This window comes from Balaenoptera acutorostrata, chromosome X (genome assembly GCF_949987535.1).
Source record: "Balaenoptera acutorostrata chromosome X, mBalAcu1.1, whole genome shotgun sequence".
Taxonomy (NCBI): Eukaryota; Metazoa; Chordata; class Mammalia; order Artiodactyla; family Balaenopteridae; genus Balaenoptera; species Balaenoptera acutorostrata.
Genome location: NC_080085.1, coordinates 104,279,330 through 104,303,187, shown reverse-complemented (window position 1 = coordinate 104,303,187; position 23,858 = coordinate 104,279,330). Strand labels below are relative to the sequence as shown.

General features: G+C 41.8%; 2 protein-coding genes across 2 annotated transcripts in view; one reads left to right on the top strand and one right to left on the bottom strand.

Annotated features, from left to right (window-relative positions):
• The window catches only part of LOC103011730 (A-kinase anchor protein 17B), a 28,093-nt gene extending 15,330 nt beyond the window's left edge, over positions 1 to 12,763 (top strand). The window contains exon 5 of the mRNA XM_007178382.2: positions 9,345 to 12,763. Coding sequence (XP_007178444.2) covers positions 9,345 to 10,976 — 1,632 coding nt within the window. The 3' untranslated portion in view covers positions 10,977 to 12,763. The remainder of the gene's footprint in view (positions 1 to 9,344) is intronic.
• A 2,899-nt stretch (positions 12,764 to 15,662) lies between these two features.
• Positions 15,663 to 23,608, bottom strand: PGRMC1 (progesterone receptor membrane component 1). The gene is made up of 3 exons (XM_007178376.3): positions 23,188 to 23,608; positions 19,700 to 19,855; positions 15,663 to 16,954 (listed from the first exon to the last, which is right to left on the bottom strand). The coding sequence occupies exons 1-3, from the start codon at positions 23,510 to 23,512 to the stop codon at positions 16,851 to 16,853; spliced, it is 585 nt and encodes a 194-aa protein (XP_007178438.1). The 5' UTR covers positions 23,513 to 23,608; the 3' UTR covers positions 15,663 to 16,850.
• Positions 23,609 to 23,858: the final 250 nt, after the last annotated feature.

Sequence of the window (23,858 nt, the reverse complement as noted above, 5' to 3'; positions counted from 1 at the left end):
CAAACCCGTGTTCCCTGCATTGGCAGGTGTATTCTTTTTTTTTTTTTTTTCCACACACACACACTGTATTTTATTTTTACAAGAGATAAATAGACTGACACCAAGCATTGTACATGGATGACCACAACAAAAGCAACAGTGATTGCAATTACCAAACATGAAACACACTCATACTATGTCATAATATTGACATTCAGTCCAGTAATCCTCCACTGTAACAGCTCCTTTACTTTGCAGTGAAAATTGATTTGTATATTCTTTGCCTCTGAGTCCTTGTGGGATTTTTTTTTTTTTAATTCAGACAGAAAGTCACAAAAATTATACTCATCCTCATCAGTTCACTCAGTCCCATGTAATTAATTTTTTTTTCATCTTGATCTTTTGTTAGCACTTTTATGAGTTCATCAGTTTTTCATTAGAGTTCTGAAAATGCTTATTCATTCAGTTCAGCAGTACAGTCAGTTACCAGAAACCTGTACTTGTCAGAGTCTTTTCCATGAATTTCTTGAAGATGAAACCCTTTTATAGGAACATATTTGCAAAATCATCAGAGTACACCCAGAACTGTCTGTAAATGACAAAAGACTTAAAAATGACCATGGTTAAAGATTTGATGAAAGTTCATAATAATGCAGTTGACAAGAAAATTAGTTATTTCTGAGATATACATTTTAAAGTAATAACTAGGATTATTACTTATAACATTATACCAGAACATATACGATTTTTAGAAGTTTCTTGTAATGTCTGAAACATTTATATTAACATATTTCCATACATATTTCCATACAAATACAAATATAAGATTTTTAGAAATTTCATGTAATGTCTGAAACATTTATATTAACATATTTCCATACATATTTCCATACAAATACAAATATAAGATTTTTAGAAATTTCATGTAATGTCTGAAACATTTATATTAACATATTTCCATACATATTTCCATACAAATACAAATATAAGATTTTTAGAAATTTCATGTAATGTCTGAAACATTTATATTAACATATTTCCATACAAATAACCCAATGAAAGTTTAGTATTAGTTGTTTTGTTTGTTTTTTTATACTGCAGGTTCTTATTAGGCATCAGTTTTATACACATCAGTGTATACATGTCAATCCCAATCGCCCAATTCAGCACACCACCATCCCCACCTCACCGCCGTTTTCCCCCCTTGGTGTCCATATGTCCATTCTCTACATCTGCGTCTCAACTTCTGCCCTGCAAACTGGTTCATCTGTACCATTTTTCTAGGTTCCACATACATGCATTAATATACGATATTTGTTTTTCTCTTTCTGACTTACTTCACTCTGTATGACAGTCTCTAGATCCATCCACGTCTCAACAAATGACTCAATTTCGTTCCTTTTTATGGCTGAGTAATATTCCATTGTATATATGTACCACATCTTCTTTATCCATTCGTCTGTTGATGGGCATTTAGGTTGCTTCCATGACCTGGCTATTGTAAATAGTGCTGCAATGAACATTCGGGTGCATGTGTCTTTTTGAATTACGGTTTTCTCTGGGTATATGCCCAGTAGTGGGATTGCTGGGTCATATGGTAATTCTATTTTTAGTTTTTTAAGGAACCTCCATATTGTTCTCCATAGTGGCTGTATCAATTTACATTCCCACCAACAGTGCAAGAGGGTTCCCTTTTCTCCACACCCTCTCCAGCATTTGTTGTTTGTAGATTTTCTGATGATGCCCATTCTAACAGGAGTGAGGTGATACCTCATTGTAGTTTTGATTTGCATTTCTCTAATAATTAGTGATGTTGAGCATCTTTTCATGTGCTTCGTGGCCGTCTGTATGTCTTCTTTGGAGAAATGTCTATTTAGGTCTTCTGCCCATTTTTGGATTGGGGTGTTTGTTTCTTTGATATTGAGCTGAATGAGCTGTTTATATATTTTGGAGATTAATCCTTTGTCCGTTGATTCATTTGCAAATATTTTCTCCCATTCTGAGGGTTGTCTTTTCGTCTTGTTTATGGTTTCCTTTGCTGTGCAAAAGCTTTGAAGTTTCATTAGGTCCCACTTGTTTATTTTTGTTTTTATTTCCATTACTCTAGGAGGTGGATCAAAAAAGATCTTGCTGTGATTTATGTCAAAGAGTGTTCTTCCTATGTTTTCCTCTAAGAGTTTTATAGTGTCCAGTCTTATATTTAGGTCTCTAATCCATTTTGAGTTTATTTTTGTGTATGGTGTTAGGGAGTATTCTAATTTCATTCTTTTACATGTAGCTGTCCAGTTTTCCCAGCACCACTTATTGAAGAGACTGTCTTTTCTCCATTGTATATCTTTGCCTCCTTTGTCATAGATTAGTTGACCGTAGGTGCGTGGGTTAATCTCTGGGCTTTCTATCTTGTTCCATTGATCTATGTTTCTGTTTTTGTGCCAGTACCATATTGTCTTGATTACTGTAGCTTTGTAGTATAGTCTGAAGTCAGGGAGTCTGATTCCTCCAGCTCCATTTTTTTGCCTCAAGACTGCTTTGGCTATTCGGGGTCTTTTGTGTCTCCATACAAATTTTAAGATGATTTGTTCTAGTTCCGTAAAAAATGCCATTGGTAATTTGATAGGGATTGCATTGAATCTGTAGATTGCTTTGGGTAGTATACTCATTTTCACAATGTTGATTCTTCCAATCCAAGAACATGGTATATCTCTCCATCTGTTGGTATCATCTTTAATTTCTTTCATCAGTGTCTTATAGTTTTCTGCATACAGGTCTTTTGTCTCCCTAGGTAGGTTTATTCCTAGGTATTTTATTCTTTTTGTTGCAATGGTAAATGGGAGTGTTTCCATAATTTCTCTTTCAGATTTTTTATCATTAGTGTATAGGAATGCAAGAGATTTCTGTGCATTAATTTTGTATCCTGCAACTTTACCATATTCATTAATTAGCTCTAGCAGTTTTCTGGTGGCAGTTTTAGGATTCTCTATGTATAGTATCATGTCATCCGCAAACAGTGACAGTTTTACTTCTTCTTTTCCAATTTGTATTCCTTTTATTTCTTTTTCTTCTCTGATTGCCGTGGCTAGGACTTCCAGAACTATGTTGAATAATAGTGGTGAGAGTGGACATCCTTGTCTCGTTCCTGATCTTAGAGGAAATGCTTTCAATTTTTCACCATTGAGAATGATGTTTGCTGTGGGTTTGTCATATATGGCCTTTATTATGTTGAGGTAGGTTCCCTCTATGCCCACTTTCTGGAGAGTTTTTATCATAAATGGGTGTTGAATTTTGTCAAAAGCTTTTTCTGCATCTATTGAGATGATCATATGGTTTTTATTCTTCAATTTGTTAATATGGTGTATCACATTGATTGATTTGCGTATATTGAAGAATCCTTGCATCCCTGGGATAAATCCCACTTGATCATGGTGTATGATCCTTTTAATGTGTTGTTGGATTCTGTTTGCTAGTATTTTGTTGAGGATTTTTGCATCTATATTCATCAGTGATATTGGTCTGTAATTTTCTTTTCTTGTAGTGTCTTTGTCTGGTTTTGGTATCAGGGTGATGGTGGCCTCATAGAATGAGTTTGGGAGTGTTCCTTCCTCTGCAATTTTTTGGAAGAGTTTGAGAAGAATGGGTGTTAGCTCTTCTCTAAATGTTTGATAGAATTCACCTGTGAAGCCATCTGGTCCTGGACTTTTGTTTGTTGGAAGATTTTTGATCACAGTTTCAATTTCATTACTTGTGATTGGTCTGTTCATATTTTCTGTTTCTTCCTGATTCAGTCTTGGAAGGTTATACCTTTCTAAGAATTTGTCCATTTCTTCCAGGTTGTCCATTTTATTGGCATAAAGTTGCTTGTAGTAGTCTCCTAGGATGTTTTGTATTTCTGCGGTGTCTGTTGTAACTTCTCCTTTTTCATTTCTGATTTTATTGATTTGAGTCCTCTCCCTCTTTTTCTTGATGAGTCTGGCTAATGGCTTATCAATTTTGTTTATCTTCTCAAAGAACCAACTTTTAGTTTTATTGATCTTTGCTATTGTTTTCTTTGTTTCTATTTCATTTATTTCTGCTCTGATCTTTATGATTTCTTTCCTTCTGCTAACTTTGGGTTTTGTTTGTTCTTCTTTCTCTAGTTTCTTTAGGTGTAAGGTTAGATTGTTTACTTGAGATTTTTCTTGTTTCTTTAGGTAGGCTTGTATAGCTATAAACTTCCCTCTTAGAACCGCTTTTGCTGCGTCCCATAGGTTTTGGGTCGTCGTGTTTTCATTGTCATTTGTCTCTAGGTATTTTTTTATTTCCTGTTTGATTTCTTCAGTGATCTCTTGGTTATTTAGTAACGTATTGTTTAGCCTCCATGTGTTTGTCTTTTTTACGTTTTTTTCCCTGTAATTCATTTCTAATCTCATAGCGTTGTGGTCAGAAAAGATGCTTGATATGATTTCAATTTTCTTAAATTTACTGAGGCTTGATTTGTGACCCAAGATGTGATCTATCCTGGAGAATGTTCCGTGCGCACTTGAGAAGAACGTGTAATCTGCCGTTTTTGGATGGAATGTCCTATATATATCAATTAAATCTATCTGGTCTATTGTGTCATTTAAAGCTTCTGTTTCCTTATTTATTTTCATTTTGGATGATCTGTCCATTGGTGTAAGTGAGGTGTTAAAGTCCCCCACTATTATTGTGTTACTGTCGATTTCCTCTTTTATAGCTGTTAGCAGTTGCCTTATGTATTGAGGTGCTCCTATGTTGGGTGCATATATATTTATAATTGTTATATCTTCTTCTTGAATTGATCCCTGGATCATTATGTAGTGTCCTTCCTTGTCTCTTGTAACATTCTTTATTTTAAAGTCTATTTTATCTGATATGAGTATAGCTACTCCAGCTTTCTTTTGATTTCCATTTGCATGGAATATCTTTTTCCATCCCCTCACTTTCAGTCTGTATGTGTCCCTAGGTCTGAAGTGGGTCTCTTGTAGACAGCATATATATGGGTCTTGTTTTTGTATCCATTCAGCCAGTCTATGTCTTTTGGTTGGGGCATTTAATCCATTCACGTTTAAGGTAATTATCGATATGTATGTTCCTATGACCATTTTCTTAATTGTTTTGGGTTTGTTTTTGTAGGTCCTTTTCTTCTCTTGTGTTTCCCACTTAGAGAAGTTCCTTTAGCATTTGTTGTAGAGCTGGTTTGGTGGTGCTGAATTCTCTTAGCTTTTGCTTGTCTGTAAAGCTTTTGATTTCTCCATCAAATCTAAATGAGATCCTTGCTGGGTAGAGTAATCTTGGTTGTAGGTTCTTCCCTTTCATCACTTTAAGTATATCATGCCACTCCCTTCTGGCTTGCAGAGTTTCTGCTGAGAAATCAGCTGTTAACCTTATGGGGGTTCCCTTGTATGTTATTTGTCGTTTTTCCCTTGCTGCTTTCAGTAATTTTTCTTTGTCTTTAATTTTTGCCACTTTGATTACTATGTGTCTCGGCGTGTTTCTCCTTGGGTTTATTCTGTATGGGACTCTCTGTGCTTCCTGGACTTGGGTGGCTATTTCCTTTCCCATGTTAGGGAAGTTTTCGACTATAATCTTTTCAAATATTTTCTCTGGTCCTTTCTCTCTCTCTTCTCCTTCTGGGACCCCTATAATGCGAATGTTGTTGCGTTTAATGTTGTCCCAGAGGTCTCTTAGGCTGTCTTCATTTCTTTTCATTCTTTTTTCTTTATTCTGTTCCGCAGCAGTGAATTCCACCATTCTGTCTTCCAGGTCACTTATCCGTTCTTCTGCCTCAGTTATTCTGCTATTGATTCCTTCTAGTGTAGTTTTCATTTCAGTTATTGTATTGGTCATCTCTGTTTGTTTGTTCTTTAATTCTTCTAGGTCTTTGTTAATCATTTCTTGCATCTTCTCAGTCTTTGCCTCCATTCTTATTCCGAGGTCCTGGATCATCTTCACTATCATTATTCTGAATTCTTTTTCTGGAAGGTTGCCTATCTCCACTTCATTTAGTTGTTTTTCTGGGGTTTTTTCTTGTTCCTTCATCTGGTACATAGCCCTCTGCCTTTTCATCTTCTCTGTCTTTCTGTAACTGTGGTTTTTGGTCCACAGGCTGCAGGATTGTAGTTTTTCTTGCTTCTGTTGTCTGCCCTCTGGTGGTTGAGGCTATCTAAGAGGCTTGATGGGAGGCTCTGGTGGTGGGTAGAGCTGACTGTTGCTGTGGCGGTCAGAGCTCAGTAAAACCTTAATCCACTTGAAAGTTGATGGGTGGGGCTGGGTTCCCTCCCTGTTGGTTGTTTTGCCTGAGGCAACCCAACACTGGAGCCTACCCGTGCTCTTTGGTGGGGTTAATGGCAGACTCTGGGAGGGCTCACGCCAAGGAGAACTTCCCAGGACCTCTGCTGCCAGTGTCCTTATCCCCACGGTGAAACAGAGCCACCACTTGCCTCTGCAGGAGACCCCCCAACACCAGCAGGTACGTCTGGTTCAGTCTCCCCCAGGGTCACTGCTCCTTCCCCTAGGTCCCGATGCACACATTACTTTGTGTGTGCCCTCCTAGAGTGGGGTCTCTGTTTCCCCCAGTCCTGTCACAGTCCTGCAATCAATTCCCACTAGGCTTCAAAGTCTGATTCTCTAGGAATTCCTCCTCCCGTTGCCGGACCCCCAGGTTGGGAAGCCTGACGTGGGGCTCAGAACCTTCACTCCAGTGGGTGGACTTCTGTGGTATAAGTGTTCGCCAGTCTGTGAGTCACCCACCCAGCAGTTATGGGATTTGATTTTACTCTGATTGTGCCCCTCCTACCGTCTCACTGTGGCTTCTCCTCTGTCCTTGGACGTGGGGTGTCCTCCTTGGTGAAGTCCAGGGTCTTCCTGTCAATGATTGTCCAGCAGCCAGTTGTGATTCTGGTGCTCTCACAAGAGGGAGTGAGAGCACGTCCTTCTACTCCGCCATCTTGGTTAATCCTGGCAGGTGTATTCTTAACCACTGCACCACCAGGGAAGTCCCTTAGTCTAGTCTTAAACTATTTGCTAAGGAATGTCTCACATCACAGGCCAATTGTTTTGTTTGGAGAGTTTCAGTTTCGGAAGTTTTTTGTTCTCCCACTTACTGGCCTCCTAAACATAACCAGACTCAGCAGATGTCCCAGAGTAGAGGCCAGAAAGGCCTCCCAAAGTGTTAATTTAAAAAGCCATATTCAGTGTTCTTAAATATGAAAAGTGAATGGCATTCGTTTTATTTTTTTTAATTTATTTATTTTATTTATTTTATTTATTTATTTTTGGCTGCGTTGGGTCTTCGTTGCTGCACACTGGCTTTCTCTAGTTGCGGTGAGCAGGGGCTACTCTTTGTTGTGGTGCACGGGCTTCTCACTGCAGTGGCTTCTCTTGTTGCGGAGCACGGGCTCTAGGCGTGCGGGCTTCAGTAGTTGTGGCACGCAGGCTCAGTAGTTGTGGCTCTCGGGCTCTAGAGCACAGGCTAAGTAGTTGTGGCGCATGGGCTTAGTTGCTCCGCGGCATGTGGGATCTTCCTGGACCGGGGATCAAACCTGTGTCCCCTGCATTGGCAGGCGGATTCTTAACCACTGCACCACCAGGGAAGTCCCATGGCATTCATTTTATTTTATTTTATTTTATTTTTTTCACACACACACACACACACACACACACACACTGTATTTTATTTTTACAAGAGATAAATAGACCGACACCAAGCCTTGTACATGGATGACCACAACAAAAGCAACAACCGTGGCATTCATTTTAGATAGAGTTAATTTTATGTGTATTTGCCATCTCAGCTTTTTGTTCTCATTGGTGTGGCCAATCAAACTGCATGAAATCAGGATCAGAAAAACCTCACATTTACCTTTACAATAAGGTGAGCTGGATCTTTTTTAGTTTACCTTAATGACTGCCAAGGGTGACTCCTTTTGAAGAATTTCTCTCTTTAAATATGTGTGGTGCCTAATTCTTGGCCTCCTTGATACCTTACACTGATTATGCAGTCCACAGGTTCTAATCCCAAGTCCTGGGTAAGCTCTGTGCCCTGATTTGTGCCAGGTGTCAGTGGGAGCTCAGTACAAACTCTCCCAGCGAGGTAGGGTCCATGCGCAGGACCTTTCACCTGCCCTGCAGTCGTGCAGAGCAGAGAGCACCACAGAGAGAACCATTGTCACAGCCATATTTTCTACTTGCTGTCTTGTTTCCAGCTGAGGTGGGTGAGGTGGGCAGCTCAGAGACACGCTCACCTGCAATCCATAGGAAGAGGCTGGAATAAAACCCAGAAAACCCTTTGTTTATCTTTTACAAAGGCAGCTGACCCTTTTAGACACACATTTCTCCCATCAGTCTTTTCTTGTTCTAGGATTGTAGCCCCAGGGAGGGCTATAGAGCATTTCTTATTCCTCTTCATGTCCCCAGCCCTTAGCACAATACCTGGAACAGTAAGTAGACTCATCCATTTGTGAACAAAGGAAAAAGGGTCATGTGCTTTTTTTAAAAATTTTTTTAAATTGAAGTATAGCTGATTTACAATGTTGTGGTAATCTCTGCTGTGCAGCAAAGGGACTCAGTTATATACATACAGACATTCTTTTTTTAAAATATTCTTTTCCATTATGGTTTATCACATGATATTGAATCTAGTTCCCTGTGCTATACAGTGGGACCTTGTTGTTTATCCATCCTATATATAATATTTCATATCTAAGCCCACATTCCCAGTCCTTCCCTCCTCCACCCCCCGCCCCCTTGGCAACCACAAGTCTGTTCTCTACGTCTGTGAGTCTCTTTCTGTTTTGTAGATGGTTTGTTTGAGCTGTATTTTAGATTCCACATATGAGTGATATATGGTGTTTGTCTTTCTCTTTCTGACTGACTTCACTTGGTAAGAAAATCTCTAGTTGCATTCATGTTGCTGCAAATGGCATTATTTTGTTCTTTTTTGTGGCTGAGTGGTATTCCATTGTATATATATACCACATCTTCTTTATCCATTCATCTGTCGATGGACATTTAGGTTGTTTCCATGATGTGGCTTTGTAAATAGCGCTGCTATGAACATAGGGGTGCATGTATCTTTTTGAATTATAGTTTTGTCCGGGTATACGAAGGGTCATGTGCTTTTGAAGGTATGTGAACCGGGGTGCCTTCTAACATAAGGACGGGCACAGACCTAGTAAAAGCAGCTCCTGTTAGACCGAGACATTTAATTTAGTACCTCCTGTTTCTTCAGTGTGATATTGTTCATAATTTCAATCTATCCTAGGTGTAGTTAGAAACCTCTTCAGAACAATGCTAGAAAGCCCAATTTTCTTTGAAAATTTTAGTCTGTTTAGTTTTTCATGTGAGATTTTTAACCTTTTTCTTTGAAGGGGTCTGTACAATTTAACCCACGGGAGGTAGATGTTGCAGGCTCCAAAGCTAATCGTGCTCTGGGGACCACACTGGGAGCTCTGAAGAAAGAAGAGTTAAACACTCAGTATCTTCAAAATCAGGAGGAAATGCCAAGATATCAGGTTTCCAAGTCAGATAAGAAGAGGAAAAAAGAGAAGAAGAAAAGAGCTAGGGCTCACTTACGTAAATCTTCCCACCACCTTGGGGGAAAAAAATTAAGATATTCAGCTAGAAAAGAGAGAAGTGGAAAATTATTAACCAGTGAATACAGTCACAGTTTGCTCCCTGATCGGAATTCTTTGCAAATTGCAATGATTCAAGGTCAATCTCTTGAGAAAGAAGACTACCATGGTTCTAATAAATCCTATTCTTCCAGATTAGTTGAGAGAGACCATGGCAGGAAACAGAAGATCTATGAAACAGATGAATTTATTTACTATCTTTTAAACTACTATCAAAGTCCAAAATATGCCCGTATCTGCCTAGAACCAAGTCACATAACAAGCACATGTCAGTGGAAGAGGGTCGTCCATGCGAAAGGAAGTGGATTTCAAATCAATTTGAGAAAACGTAAGTGTCATTTAACCAGTTTGAGCCAAATGCAAAACCTAGATAGGAGAGAACAGGTGCAAGAAGACGATTCCTGTACAAAGATTTGTACTCAGGATCCTGAGCATAAACCAGAAAAGAGAGGAAAAGTGGATTATGCCAAAGAATGTAGAATGTTTAAGGGGTTTAAACATCATTGCAAGGACACAGTATGTGAAGCTGGTGATCGGCCATCCCCAACTTTTGGAAAGAGCCATCTGTTGGAACAGACTCATGCTTACCAGGTCCAAGATTCCATATCCACAAGTCAAAGCCAAGTTTCCTTACCCAACAGGTCAGCAGACTTTAATTTGGAGCTGACAGATTTCTTAGAGGAAATTAGCAGTGATTCTGAATGTTTCAGTGAAATCCTTAGCATAAACAAAGAGGAGAAAGAGAAATCTGTGGCCACACATGATAGCTCCCCAGAAAAGGGATCTCTTGACGCTGATGAAATCATCACTTGCGATCCAGAAATTAGGTCAAGTCAGCAAACCTTGTATTCAGAGTGGAAACATGAGGAGGAAAAATACTCTAAATATGAGCTTAGGAAACCAGGCAAGAGGTCCAATTATGAACTGAGGTGTTCATGGCTTGAGGGTGAAGACAATTCTATTAGAGATGAGAAGAGCAACAGCAAAAAGAGGGAAATATTGGCTCCCAAATACGTATTTGATAAAAGCTACCACCACAAATCCAGTGCCAGTGATCAATTAGACACTGTCACAAGAAAGAGGAGGCGGTTTAGTGATAGTACATTTGACCAGAAAGTGAACTATAGGCCCTTTCATGTGCCGAGAACATCGTCAAAAAGTGCTAATGCTTCCTATTTGGGGGATTTTCCCAAAAGAAGAGAGGCTCCATGGAAGTCAGAACATAACCGGGATGCAAGGAGGTTTAAAAGATATGAGAATTCTGAAGATTTCATGCTGAATTCTGATAATTACTATATCAGACGTAGCAGTCAGGAGCACATTGACGACAGAAGCTATTTAGGAAACAACTACACTAGTTCTTTATAGTTTCAAATGTTTTGAAGGTCTCTTAGACCAGAAAACTCTTACTCACAATAAAAATGTGCAAGAAGAAAATTTCAGACCAAATGTAGCTATGTGGTTAGCAACTACAGAGCAAGAGAGCAACACTTAGGAGCAGGAGCGAGGTCAAATGCAAAACCTTGTTTCTCTTGCCAAAGTATAAAGCATAGATCTAAATGTGTGTGTGTGTTGCAGGTGTGTTGGCAAACTTTGGAAACACAAAACATCCAGATTCTGAAGGTTGGTAAAACAATGTGCTTGCAAAACTTCCTTATCCAAGGACAGACATTTCTACATTTCGATTGCAACTTTAATTTGGTGCCATCAAAGGAGCAAATTAACGTCAAAAGGAGTTAAGATAGCCCTCTATGGCTCTTCAGCTGTCATGATGTTATCATTTAGCATCATTTATCTTCAAAGGGAATGGCAGTGAATGAATAATGATCTTTTTACTTGTTCTTTAATTTGGTCAGCACACCATGTGCAGCAACAAACTTTCCTGACTTTTATCTAGAAGTACCTATAGATAAAAGAGGAGAGATGCCACCTAGAACATATAATAGACTTCTTCATGACATTAGACAGTTCCATGAGCACCCACTAGAAAGAAATTAATCTTATTAATATGTTCATAGGACTCAAAGAGTTGTCCTTTTAGAAACAAAGCCTTGGAAGAAGAATCTAAAAGGGGCTCAGATTGTCCTTTGAGGTTTACACAGACCATTAGCAGAGTTGTTTTTTTGGAAGAACCCCATGTCATTCCATCCTAGAAAAGCAACAGGACTGAAGTGATACAACGTGGGATTTGCCAAAGGAAATATTGAACGATCCTGGGGCACCAATAATGGCACTTGGGAAGAGAGGACGTGACAGTATTCCATTTCAGGTTATGTAATCCTTTCACTCAGGGTTGGGTGACATCAGTTTGTAAAAAGCCACTGAATATCCCCAAACTGACTTTTATAAAACAGTAACAAGTGCCTCCTCAATCCTCAGTAATGCCATGGAGTTAGGAAGAGTCATGGGTAAAGCCCATAGTTTTCTAGCGGGGGAAATATTGTATGTGTGCCGGATTTGTAAACTCTTAACATAAGCAATTTATCTTTTTACCTACTGGTTTTGGACTCCTTGAATATGTTTTTAAATTGAGATATTTTATAGATTCGTAAAGACATACATCTTAATTCAGTGCATGTTCTATTGAAAGCTCGGCTGATTCATTCTGCCTTATATTGGATTTAGGACCTCAGGGGGCAGTAGATGACTTTTTTTCTTCCAACGAAGCTATAGCTGACATGGCAATTGAAGATCTCAATGAGATTAGATTGCCTGAAGTGGGGAAAAGGTGATTTTAATCCACTGAAGTAGTGGAAGGCAACATTTTCATATGACATGATTCATTTCAAACAGTCCTAACTTGATAGTCCGTAGAAAAGTACCAGCTGGTAAAGCCAAGGTAGGATGCCAGTCATTGTGGTTGCCCAGAATGACGAGGCACGATGTGTGCTCATAACCACCCTCTTGAGCAACCTGATATCTGAAATGGCTATAAAATCTTCTAACTGATCTAAAGTGAGAGCCACAAGTTGTTTCGTTGATCTCCTCTAATAGCATTTAATAGAGGTATGCCAGTACAAGCAAACGTTCAGACATGAATGTAACATAGCAGATTGATTATATTCATTATCACTGAATGATTTGTTGGCTCCCTTATATTCAATTCCACTTGCAAGCCAGTGACTCTGCCATCAAAACCAGGCTTGGCTTGTCCAATCTGAAACATCGCTCTTAGGGCGAGTGCCTTTTCTCCTCTGAGGACTAGCAGTGATTATTAACGTTCAGAGTACTGTTGTCCGGAGTAGCCTTTTAAACTACTAACAGCTTGTATTTTGTCACACAATTTTTGGTAACCAGGTATTATTCTCCTCCAATGAGACCCCACCTCCTTATTTTTTCATGTTTCGTGCCCTTGAAACAAAGAGCATTATGGGTTTGTAATGGAAAGCAGCTATGCTTGTTTTGAAAAAGAAAAAAAAACAACTCAATCTCTTCTGTCATTGGATAATTTTTCTTTGCAGAGATTTTAGGCGTGAAAACAATTTGCTGCTCAGTAACCAGACATAAAAAAATAAATTGCAGAATACAGCATGTGCAATTAAAAATTTTTTTTGTATAATAGAACTGGTGCTAAGTCACTTCTATATAATATTTTGGTCTTGTTTTGTTTGCTAAATACCATCCTGGGACCTAGAAGAAAGTAAAAATACTGGTTTTATGTTTACTTTCCGTACAACCTTGGATTTTTATGTCTCGTGGTAATGCATTCTAGATTTGAGTAAACCTCTTGTTTTTGGTGTGTGTAGGCCTTAAACAAGGAAGAGAACAATTATCCTGAACTTTTCAGATGAATGGCTCAGTAAGGGATGGAACAGAGCCGAAAATGTTGTAATCACTTTCTGTTAATCAACTTTGTTATTCTTTGTTGTGCTGTTGTTTAAGTGGTGCAGAAGTATTTTCTCATATCTTTTTCCTATGTCCAGTTAAGTGAGGGCCTGAACTTTAAGCTGTGTCTTTTAAAATAGGTGTTTTTATGTTTTTCCTTGTACGTGCTGCTAATAGTACTTTAAGAAAGCTAAAAATCTGTCAGTGTGTTTTTGTTCAATTTGTTTGAATTTCTCAGGTAGAAAGCCATGTAACCTGGTAATCTGCAAAATAAGAACCAAATAAATGTATTTTCATTTGTTGCAAGACTGTTCAAAATGTTAACTTTTAAATAAATGCTGATAATTCCACTTTGGGGGGTTGGGATTTCTACCCGTAGTATGCTGCTTTGCACTAACGTTGCTGATCCCTTTTGTCATTTGCATTGGTAGAGAAATAATACATATTTGACTTTCAGATATATTAAAAATAAAGTTGTCATAGAGTCTTTGTTCATTGACTGCATGTACTGGCTAGAATGTTGCACACCTGCAGTAACATTCCCCATGAAAACATACGTCTGGTTTCAATATTCAAGTTTCGAGGCAGCTTCCCCAGTTTATGGTAATTGCCTGTCAGAGCTCACGAAACCACAGTTGTATTTTCATTTTGGATAAATTAAAATCACGGTATTTGGACTTAAAGACTATTCTCCCTTCAGCAAAGGTTTTATCAGTTCTTTAAAGGTAGCAAAATGGACTCCACGGAATTTCATCTCATCCCTTCAGGCCTTGGTAGAAGTGCTGAAGTTACTCAACATCCAGAAACGAGTCAGAGACACGAGGGGCTTCAGTGATCAGTCTTTGACCCTGCAAGCTTTCGCTGTATTTTCACATGAAACGTACAGCAAACCGCCTCTAAGCATCCCTAACAAAGGCAGACTGTACCTTAGAGAACAACTGGGCACTTCAGAGCTGAAAGGGTTCTTGTTGGGTTCAAAGAGCTCTTTCTGAGACAGCAAGGGCTGTTCTTGCTTGTTCTGGATTGAGGATTTGCATGAAGTTTGGCCCTCTGAGGTAAGGTGAACAGGGCATTGTGTAGAGAAGCCGCAGAGATACCACAAATGCATAGCGAATGCTGCTTCTGACCCATAGATGCTGGGACTGAGAACCACGTATCTGCGCAGGGGCCAGAAGCAAGCAGGTGGGGAGCAAACAGCTGACCCTTCCCCCGCTGTAACCACCACTCCCTCATCTTCTTAAATGGCGCCTTTTACATAGTATGGCTTACGACTATGCGAACTGGATTTGAGAAGTTTTTAGATCAAAGTCCTGCCTGATAGTAATATCACTTTACCTGTAATCAATACATGTTGATTTAGTTCTGAATGGAGGGGAATCCGGCTATTTGGGATTGAAGCTTGTAACCAGGCTCTGGATGTTTTCCTCTTGGCATCAGACAACTGTTTAACTTAGTAAAGGGAATAGCCTAATCTTCGTATCTAAATGAGATTTCAGGCTGCAAAGGTGGCCCAATTTCTCTCTCCCTCCCCTTCCCCCATAGCATATGGCCTAACAGGTTGCTTGGCACAAAACAGGCAACTCGAATATTTGTTGAATGAAAACTAGTGGGGGAAAAGGACACATTTAAAAACAACAAAAACAGGCAATATGGTTTGAGAACGTAAAAGCTGGAAAGCTTTTGAGCCCTCTTTGATTCAGGGAGTACCTCCTTTGTAAGAAGAGTCTGCCAATTTTAACACTAAAATGGCAGAACACTAATATTCAGGGTAATAGGTTGTCTGTGTTTATACAACCAACTGCGTGTGCAAATCTGATATCCTTCTTTCGGCACAAAGTGAATCAACTTTGCCACTATAAGGATTCCTGAACACTTTACTAATCCGATGATACATTACAGCAAAAACAAAACCTGCCTTGGCACTCGGTAACAATCTTCACTAGAGTTACTCCTTAGTGACCTTGCTGTACACCTCAAGGTGGAAGTCTGCCTTTGAGTTTATTAAGTTCTGACTTAAAGAGGCAGAAGTTGACAAGTCACAAAAAGTAAATTCAATTCACTATTTTTTTAACAGGACAAGCTGGTATTTGGTTTGTGGTGTGAGGCCTCTGTAAAGTTCTGCCCCTTTACTTGTCTCTTTTGGAATACAAAAAAGTCACTCAAAAGTGAAACTCTTGAAGCTGGCTACTCAGATTAAGGTTTAAAAAAACAGGGCAACCCACCACACTATACTGGGTAAAACCATTTTATTAACTGACCAAAGCACTTCATTTTGTTTTCTGATTTGAGGTAAAACCATTAAACACAGTTCACAAGAAAATACAATGACTATTCAACTACAAGAAACCTAATTGTTCATATAATACTTTTACAAATTCATACAACTGTACAGTCTACTTAAGCTAAGTTTATTGTTAATCAAAAGACCAATATCAAAGACCAAGACACTTGACTACTACTCTTGCAGTGGCTATAGTTTTGTAACAACAGAAGAATAACTGTTACTTTATGAATACACTTTAAAAACCACTTGGCTAGGGATGTATACGGTTTCCTCATTCTTCAGGGGTGTGAAGGCTCTTAGGAGAGCAATCACCTGTTCCTGTCCTGCATGCCCCTCTCTCACATCCAACCACGTAAAATAACCATGAACATGGGGATTGGGAAGATAGTCGTACAATCTTATTCATGTATTTCAGGTTTTTAGGCAAGCCAGCTGATTCTTTCCAAAGCTTGCTTTTGAATGTTCACATCCTGTTTTAATCCTCACTGTAGATTACTATGTTAATGAGGGCATCTGAGGGTCCCAAGGCGGACAAGGACAATGGTGCAGACTGGAAACAAAGAAAGTAGATTTCTTGCAGTTGAGCCCAGCTTTGAAATTTCATTTTGTTACTGGACACCTCTCTTTAATCAATACCAAAGCCTGTGGAACACTGCAGATTTGCTTTAGAGGTAGATAAAACAGAAATCATGCAGTTAAGTCAATTGAGAAATAAGGGATTTGCTGTCTTCAGAGAACATCATGACTAAAAGTTGATCCTTTGTTCCTTGATGCTTGAAGGACTTCGCACGTTTAACATTTTTACCTGTTTGGGGGAAATACCCACGTCTTACCTGTCTCTCAGGAAAAACAAATTCAAATGCAGCCTGTACTGACTACAGATAGAAGAAAAACAGTAATAACATTTGTATTACAGCACTGCAGTTCACTTTCTGGATCTGTGACACACGAACATATCATGCATTCTAAGACAGAAGTTAGCTTTATCAGTGTCACTAGTGATGTTAATTAAAAAAATGTACAGCAAGTTCAAAACTTCTCTAAATATTGAAATCACCATGTTTTAAAGACAGACTGGAATGTTACAAATGATTCTGCAAAATACAAAAATAGATATGCTTCCACCGAAGGCTTTAATCATTTTTCCGAGCGCTCTCATCTTTCGGCTCCTCCTCATCTGAGTACACGGTGGGCTCCTCCCCCTCCTTCAGCAGTTTGCCCACGTGATGATACTTGACTGGAAGGAGAGGGGAAGACACAACGGTCACTCTCACACTTTCGAGAAAAATCATGACATTTCATTTGAAAGCACTTGTGAGAGGCCTACAGATGACACAGTAGCTTGTTGGGCTTCTTGAAGGTGGTTTATACCACAGTCCCAGCCAAGTCCCAGGGAGTTAGTTAGAGTTTTGTTCAGCAGACAGAAATATAGAACAGGTAGCGATGCCTGACAACGAGTGTGCAAGGTAATGTCAGAATGAGTTGTGTTTGTGCATAGGAGGTTTAGCAGAGCAAGGGCTTGTTATGACTTAGGTGGAGGGGTTGCACAACACATTGTGGGAGAAGGATATGCTTTGGAAAATGTGTAGAAGAACTTGGGGAGGGAGGGGTTTCCAGAAAATGCAATACCACACACAAAGGCATGCAGGTGTGACCGAATGTATCTGGGGGAGCAATAAAGAGACCAAGTTGGCAGGAGTAGACTGGGAGTAGCGCTAGCCAAACAGGGTGGGGAAATCTTAAGACAGATGTGGAAAGCCAGCCTGAGGAGTCCGGACTTATCCCATAGGTGGCAAAGGGCCTTGAGAGTTTACAACAAAGGAATGACAGGGTAAGCACAGTGCCGTGGCCACAACGGTCTCACTGTGTATAGCGGGCAGAGGGCAGGTTACGGTTAGGAGAGCCCAGGAGCAGGGTGACCAGGAGGCCAGCAGGTGGATCCACATGCGGAGGAACAAGAGCCAGGAGGAGGGGGTGTCCGTGGGGATGCGAAGGGAAGGACATGAGACACGTAAAGGAAGCTGGAAACGTGAGTTAATGAGGTGAAAACTGGAGATTCCGTGGACCGAAATGGGGACTCCGGAGACGGAGCCACTCTGGAGGGGCACGTGACTGGAGACTGACAACAGGGACTGGAGAAGTGAAATCAGTATTGGCAAGAAGCAGGTCCCTGGAAACGTTTGAGAAAGAAGGTTCAATGGAATCGGGGGGTGGGGGGTAGAAACCATACTGCAGGGAGCAAGGAGGGATGGAGCAATGGTTAGGGACAACCACGGATTACTAGGTGGTTGTCTGACAGTGAAGGGAAGGAGTGATAATAGTCTAGTGGGTGAAGGGGAGAGCAGGAGACGGAATTCTCCCCCAACACGGGGCAACAGCTATACGTGGTTAAAGGGAAGTGGTAACAGCGAGGCCAGAGAGCACTGGAGATGTTGGAGACAATAGATTTAAGAGGGCAACCAGAACGTAAGGGACCTGAGAAGGGGCGGAGTCAGCAGACAACCACCATATTGCCTGTATTATTAGGGCCAAGCTAACGTAGGGTTAATCATCTCAAAGTCAGAGGCCAAAAGAACTCCTCTTTCTGAGTATCGGTAGGAATTAGAAGAGTAACCAATCTGTTTAACCAGGCAACCGGAGCTACTTTGGTATGAAATAATCGTCAGGAACAATTGTAACTTCCCTATTTGAACATTTTATAAAGGTCCCTAGGGTGCTTGGGACTGTGCAAGACAAATAAAAGCCGGGTGGCGCCTCAGAAACCTGCCTTAAGGGGAATCCACGCCAGCTCTGAGTGTAGCTGAAGTGTCACAACAGTATTTGGGGCTAGCTTTAGTTTAAGGGGTTGGGGGAACCACACTTTTTACCCCACTGATGAAGGCAAGCCCTAGAAAATAGAGCTTTGTAAGTTATGAATTACGACTCATTGGTTTCATATAGAAGAATCTATTGTTACAAAGGCATCCTGAAGATGCAAAAAATGAGGGACTCTTAGATAGCTGAATTATGTTTTCAGAGTAAAAAGACTTGCCTCTGGACTTGAAAGCTATTAGTCTGCTTGGGATCCAAATTCTAAAGGTAGAGCCATACCTGGCTAATTATTAATCCAGAACTCTCTGAAGTCAGCATTGTTTTCAAAGAAAATGGTTGGATTTAGCCAAAAAAGCCAATAATATTTAACAGATTATAGAGAATGGCAAATAGAAAATGACATTTACAATGAAAAATCCCCCTCAAGGAAATGGTCACTGTCTTTATATACTGTTTCAAAGCTGGGAAAGATTATTATTCAAATTCTTAGCAGTGAAATATTGCTAAAGTGATCATCAAACACTTGGGTTGGACAAAAGCCAGTTCCCCAATTCTCAAAATATGAACTTAACCCCCGTCCTTACTCCCCCCCTAGAGACCTCAGCCCATACCATAAGCCAGGAAACAAGTGTCTCCTTTTTGCTTTCTTCTTAAAAACGCAGACACCATTGTTGCTGGGCAGATTATAAGCATCATTTGTAGATGAGGCCTATAGTTAGGCTCAATTAGATTCAAAGAGAAGCTGTTTTGTAGAATACAAGTCTCTCATTCTTTAACAGAAATGTGGGCTGCTTTTAAACGGCAAGTTCTACAAGTGAGGGCTTATGAAAATCCCTCTTTCTGTAGCCAAGATGGCCACTCTCCTTTCCCCTGCACACCAAGCACCAAATCCTATTGTGAAATCTATGCAAACCTCTCAAAAATTTAAAAAACAGAAACCCAGGTTTCCACAGAGAACTAGCTAGAAATTGGTATGCAATCACGGCAAGTGACTCAGCACTGCTGCAATTACTTCAAGCCATGAACTTGATCCGTCCAAGATTCAGGAGCCTATCAAAACGCTTCCCAGTTGCAGCCTGCTTAGTAATAACTATTGTACTGCCGTGAATCCCATTACTGGTAGAAATTTGATCCAGGCACAATTAAAAAAAAAAAAAAAACAACCGCTTACAAGTGAACTGAGAGTCCCAGTCATTCAGGGTCTCCTGCTGGGCAGGAGTGAGGTCAGAAAGGTCATCGTACTCGTCCTTCAGTGCTTCCTTATCCAGGCAAAACGTGGCAAGGCCCCTGGATGCATCTCTTCCGGCAAAGACCCCGTATGGCCCCTCTTTAAAAACAAAACAAAACAAAACCAAAGTCGATTATTTATTAGGCAGTCAATTTCTCTGTGGTTCACACACAGAAAATGGCTTCCTTACCCATTAACATGGAGAGCCTGCTTTTTGAGTATCAAATTCCATTTGGAAACCATAAGTGATGTTGATCCTTTGATCATTACCTAGTGGATACTCAAAGACCTGTTGTCATTAAACTTTTAAACAACTAAAACTAAATCAAAATGCTATACATTAGCATTCATTTCTTGTGATTTTCAAACAGCTAATAAAAAAGCCATAAATGATTATCTCCTGGGGGGGAAGGTGTTAGTAGGGAATGATCCAAGATAATAGTGAGTTCGTGGGTCAGAATTCGACTTCTGGACATTGAACCTGGAGCCTGGCTCTGTTCTAGGCACTTGGGCTGCATCAGTGAAAGTTATGGATTCTGAAGATAAGAAACACTAAAGTGTAAATGAAAACATCTTCTTATAAACATACTCTGATACGATTTAATGAGTCAAAAGCGTCTTATAGACATCTTTGGTTGCAAGACTAGACTGTGTTAAACATTAACATGTGGTATCTGCAGGAGAAATCATTTTATGAATATCAGTGGTTCAGAAATCTATCCACAGGTTACATAATCTTCAGTGTCAACAAAGAAGAGATGGCACGGGGCTCAGGTCTGTCACCCTGTTTTGGGTGGGCTTGAAGACTGTGAAAATTCTGTAAGATATCTGAATGCTATTATACATAATATTATGCTATTATATATGATACTAAATTTTTGTCTAAGAGAGCAGTGAATCATTCTGTAGGTACTTACAGTGGATTTTTAGGCGTATTTAAATATTGCACAAGTAAATGAAGAGAAGCCAGTGTACTTTAAACAATGTGTTGTTTCCCCAAAGGTGGACTGAGTAGCAAGTCTGACATGAAAAAGTTTGTAGGTAACCACCATGCCAAGTATGAGAACAGATCAAGTTTCATTACGATATGGCCACCTGAAACCTCAATCCACCAGGATTCTTTTATTTTTACAAATTAGACGAAATTTATGATCAACTTTTAAATGCACATACGAGTCCAATGAAAAATGGTTATTTTTAATCATCATTACATACTACCGTTTCCACTAGAGAAGGTAAATAGGCCAAGTGTACGGGTTTGGACCTCACCATTTCAGAAATTATGGTCACAGAATACTTAAACAATCTGAGGGGAGCACTGAAAGTCTTTGGAGTTATATATATTATTCACCAGAATGTACAGTCACTAGAATGTAAGCTCCAGGAGCAGATTTGTGCCTGTTTTGTTCACTGCTATATTCCCAGCACCCACAAAAGTGCCATGCATACAATAATATCATTAAAAATAATGAATAATTTTTAGGAATCCTTTATAACATCAAGTATAATTTCCAAATGATGTTGTCACATATTCATGGCCTCACTGGACAATAGTGCAGGTAGAGACTGAGAGTTCTCACAATGGGCCATCCTTATCATTTTAAAGAGGGACAACTAAGGCCCAGAGAGAACAATGCTTTGCTCCAGGTCACACAGCTGGTCAGTGATCCAACCAGGCGGAGAACCCAGGTTGCCTGACTCCCAGTTTCGGGCTCCGTACACAGGCCTACATTCCTCTCAATGACTTTGCAAACTACAATCATGTGATGATGCTCCAGGCACACGTTTCAATTGCTTTATGGTGTAGCTCAGTAAGAACAGATATTGACATGATTATGCTTATTGATAATGCCTTTAGGTGTGCCACTGTAAGTGACAAATAATGTAGGTGTGGTTTTCAAATTATCTTGACCATTACATGCCTACAGAAAGTAGGTCTTCTAAAATCCTCCACGAGGAAAAACTGCTAAGTGGGAGAGTTCCTTAAGAACCTTAGCACATCTGATTTTGATGAGCTGGACTGGGAGAGTAAAACAAACCAGGAGCCGGGATGAAGGCAGGTCACTGCCTGCTATCCTCTTCCTCGTCTCCAGAGCAGTGGCCATACTCCCTGAGCCCCCTTATTTTTAGAAGCATCCATATTGGAGGAGCTAAAATCTCTTCTTCCTCCTCTGATCCAAACATTCTATAAAGCAGAACTTTCCAAACCTGGATTCTTGTCGAATTTGCCTGGGGGTGGGTGTGTTAAAATGCAGATTCCTCGATCTTCCCCCCCTCCCGCGGTTATGGATATTAGGCCAGGAATCTGTATTGTACCTCAAACGCATCAGGTGATTCTGATCCGCAACCAAGCTTGGAAAAGCCTCATCTCCAAGGCCCCGTCAAGCCTGTCCCCCTCCAACAGCTCAGCAGTCACCCACCCCTCATTTCCCCCTGGTTGGCTTTTCCTGAAATCCCCACACCCAGCGGCCATCATAGCCCTACCCCTCTTGTTTCTCCGGATCCTCCCACTTCTCCCTCCCTCCATTTTAATTTTTTTTTTTTTGGCTTCTAGTCCTTTCTCTCCTGCTACGGAGTATAATACTGTGTTACCTTCTCGTCTTGCCACATTCCTGTCGTCCGCTACATTCAGCCTTCCTCATCCAGCTCCCTTCCCCCATGGAGCCTCCCTTGTTCACCTCCCAGCTTTCCCCGTCTGCCACACACAGCACGCGCGCACACACATACCAAACACATGCCACACACATACCTGACACATGCCACATTCCTAGCGCACGCGCGCTCACGCACACACACACGACTGACATGCCGCATACACTGAATACGCACACACACATAACTCACCGCCACGCACAATGCTCCTACCTGCTGCTAATCCCATCTCCGATTCCCTTCTCCCAGAACCTCACATTCCACCATGGCTACTCCTGGCGTCATCGGCCTTCGCGTCCCCTCCAAGGCTGGACCTCCCTACCTCCTCCCGCCCTCCCCCCCATCAGGTTTCCCTCGAGACACCCTCATTTCCTTTCTCCAGCCAGACACCATCCCCTCCTTCCAGGAACCCTCAAACCCGATACCTTCGAAACCCCCCAACACTGCGCTCTGCTGTGCCACCACCCCCAGCCCCCGCCTTCCAGCCTCGCGATCTCACCCACCCGCCCCCGGCTTAAGCGCTTCAGCCGTCTTCCTCCAGCCCACGCCGGGGCTGGCGGCGCGGACCGGGAATTCGGCGTTCCCCACTGGCCCGCAGCCCTTCTAGGACGCCTCTTGCCCCTGCCCGCCCGGGGAGCCGCCCTGCCCCGCCCTCCCCGGCTTGCCGCCATTCCGCCCCCACCTCCCCGGGGCGCCCCGCTCCCCCTCGCCTCTCCGGGACCCAGCCCCGTGCCGGGGCTCCTTCTTTTGTCTTTGGGGCCCCCGGCCGGCCGCCGTACCAGGCCCGTAGAACTTGCGGCCTTTGGTCACGTCGAACACCTTGCCGTTGATGGCCATGAGTATACGCGGGTCCTGGACGCCGTCGAAGCGCCGCAGTTCGGCAGGGGTGAAGTCGCGCCGCTTAAGGCGGGGCAGCGGGGGCGGCTCGTCGTCGTCGCTGTCGCTGGCCGTCGGCTGGTCCCCGCGCACGATCTTGTAAAGCAGGAAGATGCAGAGGCCGAGCAGCAGCAGGTTGAGCGGCGACGTGAAAATCTCGTGCAGCAGCCCGCCGCCCTCTAGCTCGCTTGGGTCGGCGCCGGTCGCCGCCACATCCTCGGCAGCCATGATCGCTAGAGCAAAGGTTGGGCCGGGATAGGGAGGGCTCCGGAACTGGCTTTCTCCTCCCTCTCCGCGAGCTAGTGGCGCGCGAGGCCCGGCGGACAAGGACTAGCCAGCGGAGGAGGCGGAGCCAGGCGGTGGCAGGGCCGGATGGGCGGAGCCTCTCAGCCCCACCTCCCCGCGGCCTCCGAAGCTCCCGGCGCTGCTCAGTCGGGGCCCGCCTAGCTCAGGATCCCCACCTTACCTCGGGATGGTGGCTCCCCTCCCCCAGCCGGATCCTGCCTACCCCGCCGCCGAGATTGCGGAACACACCCCTCAGCAATACCTGCGAGGCCTGGCCCCAGCCTCACGC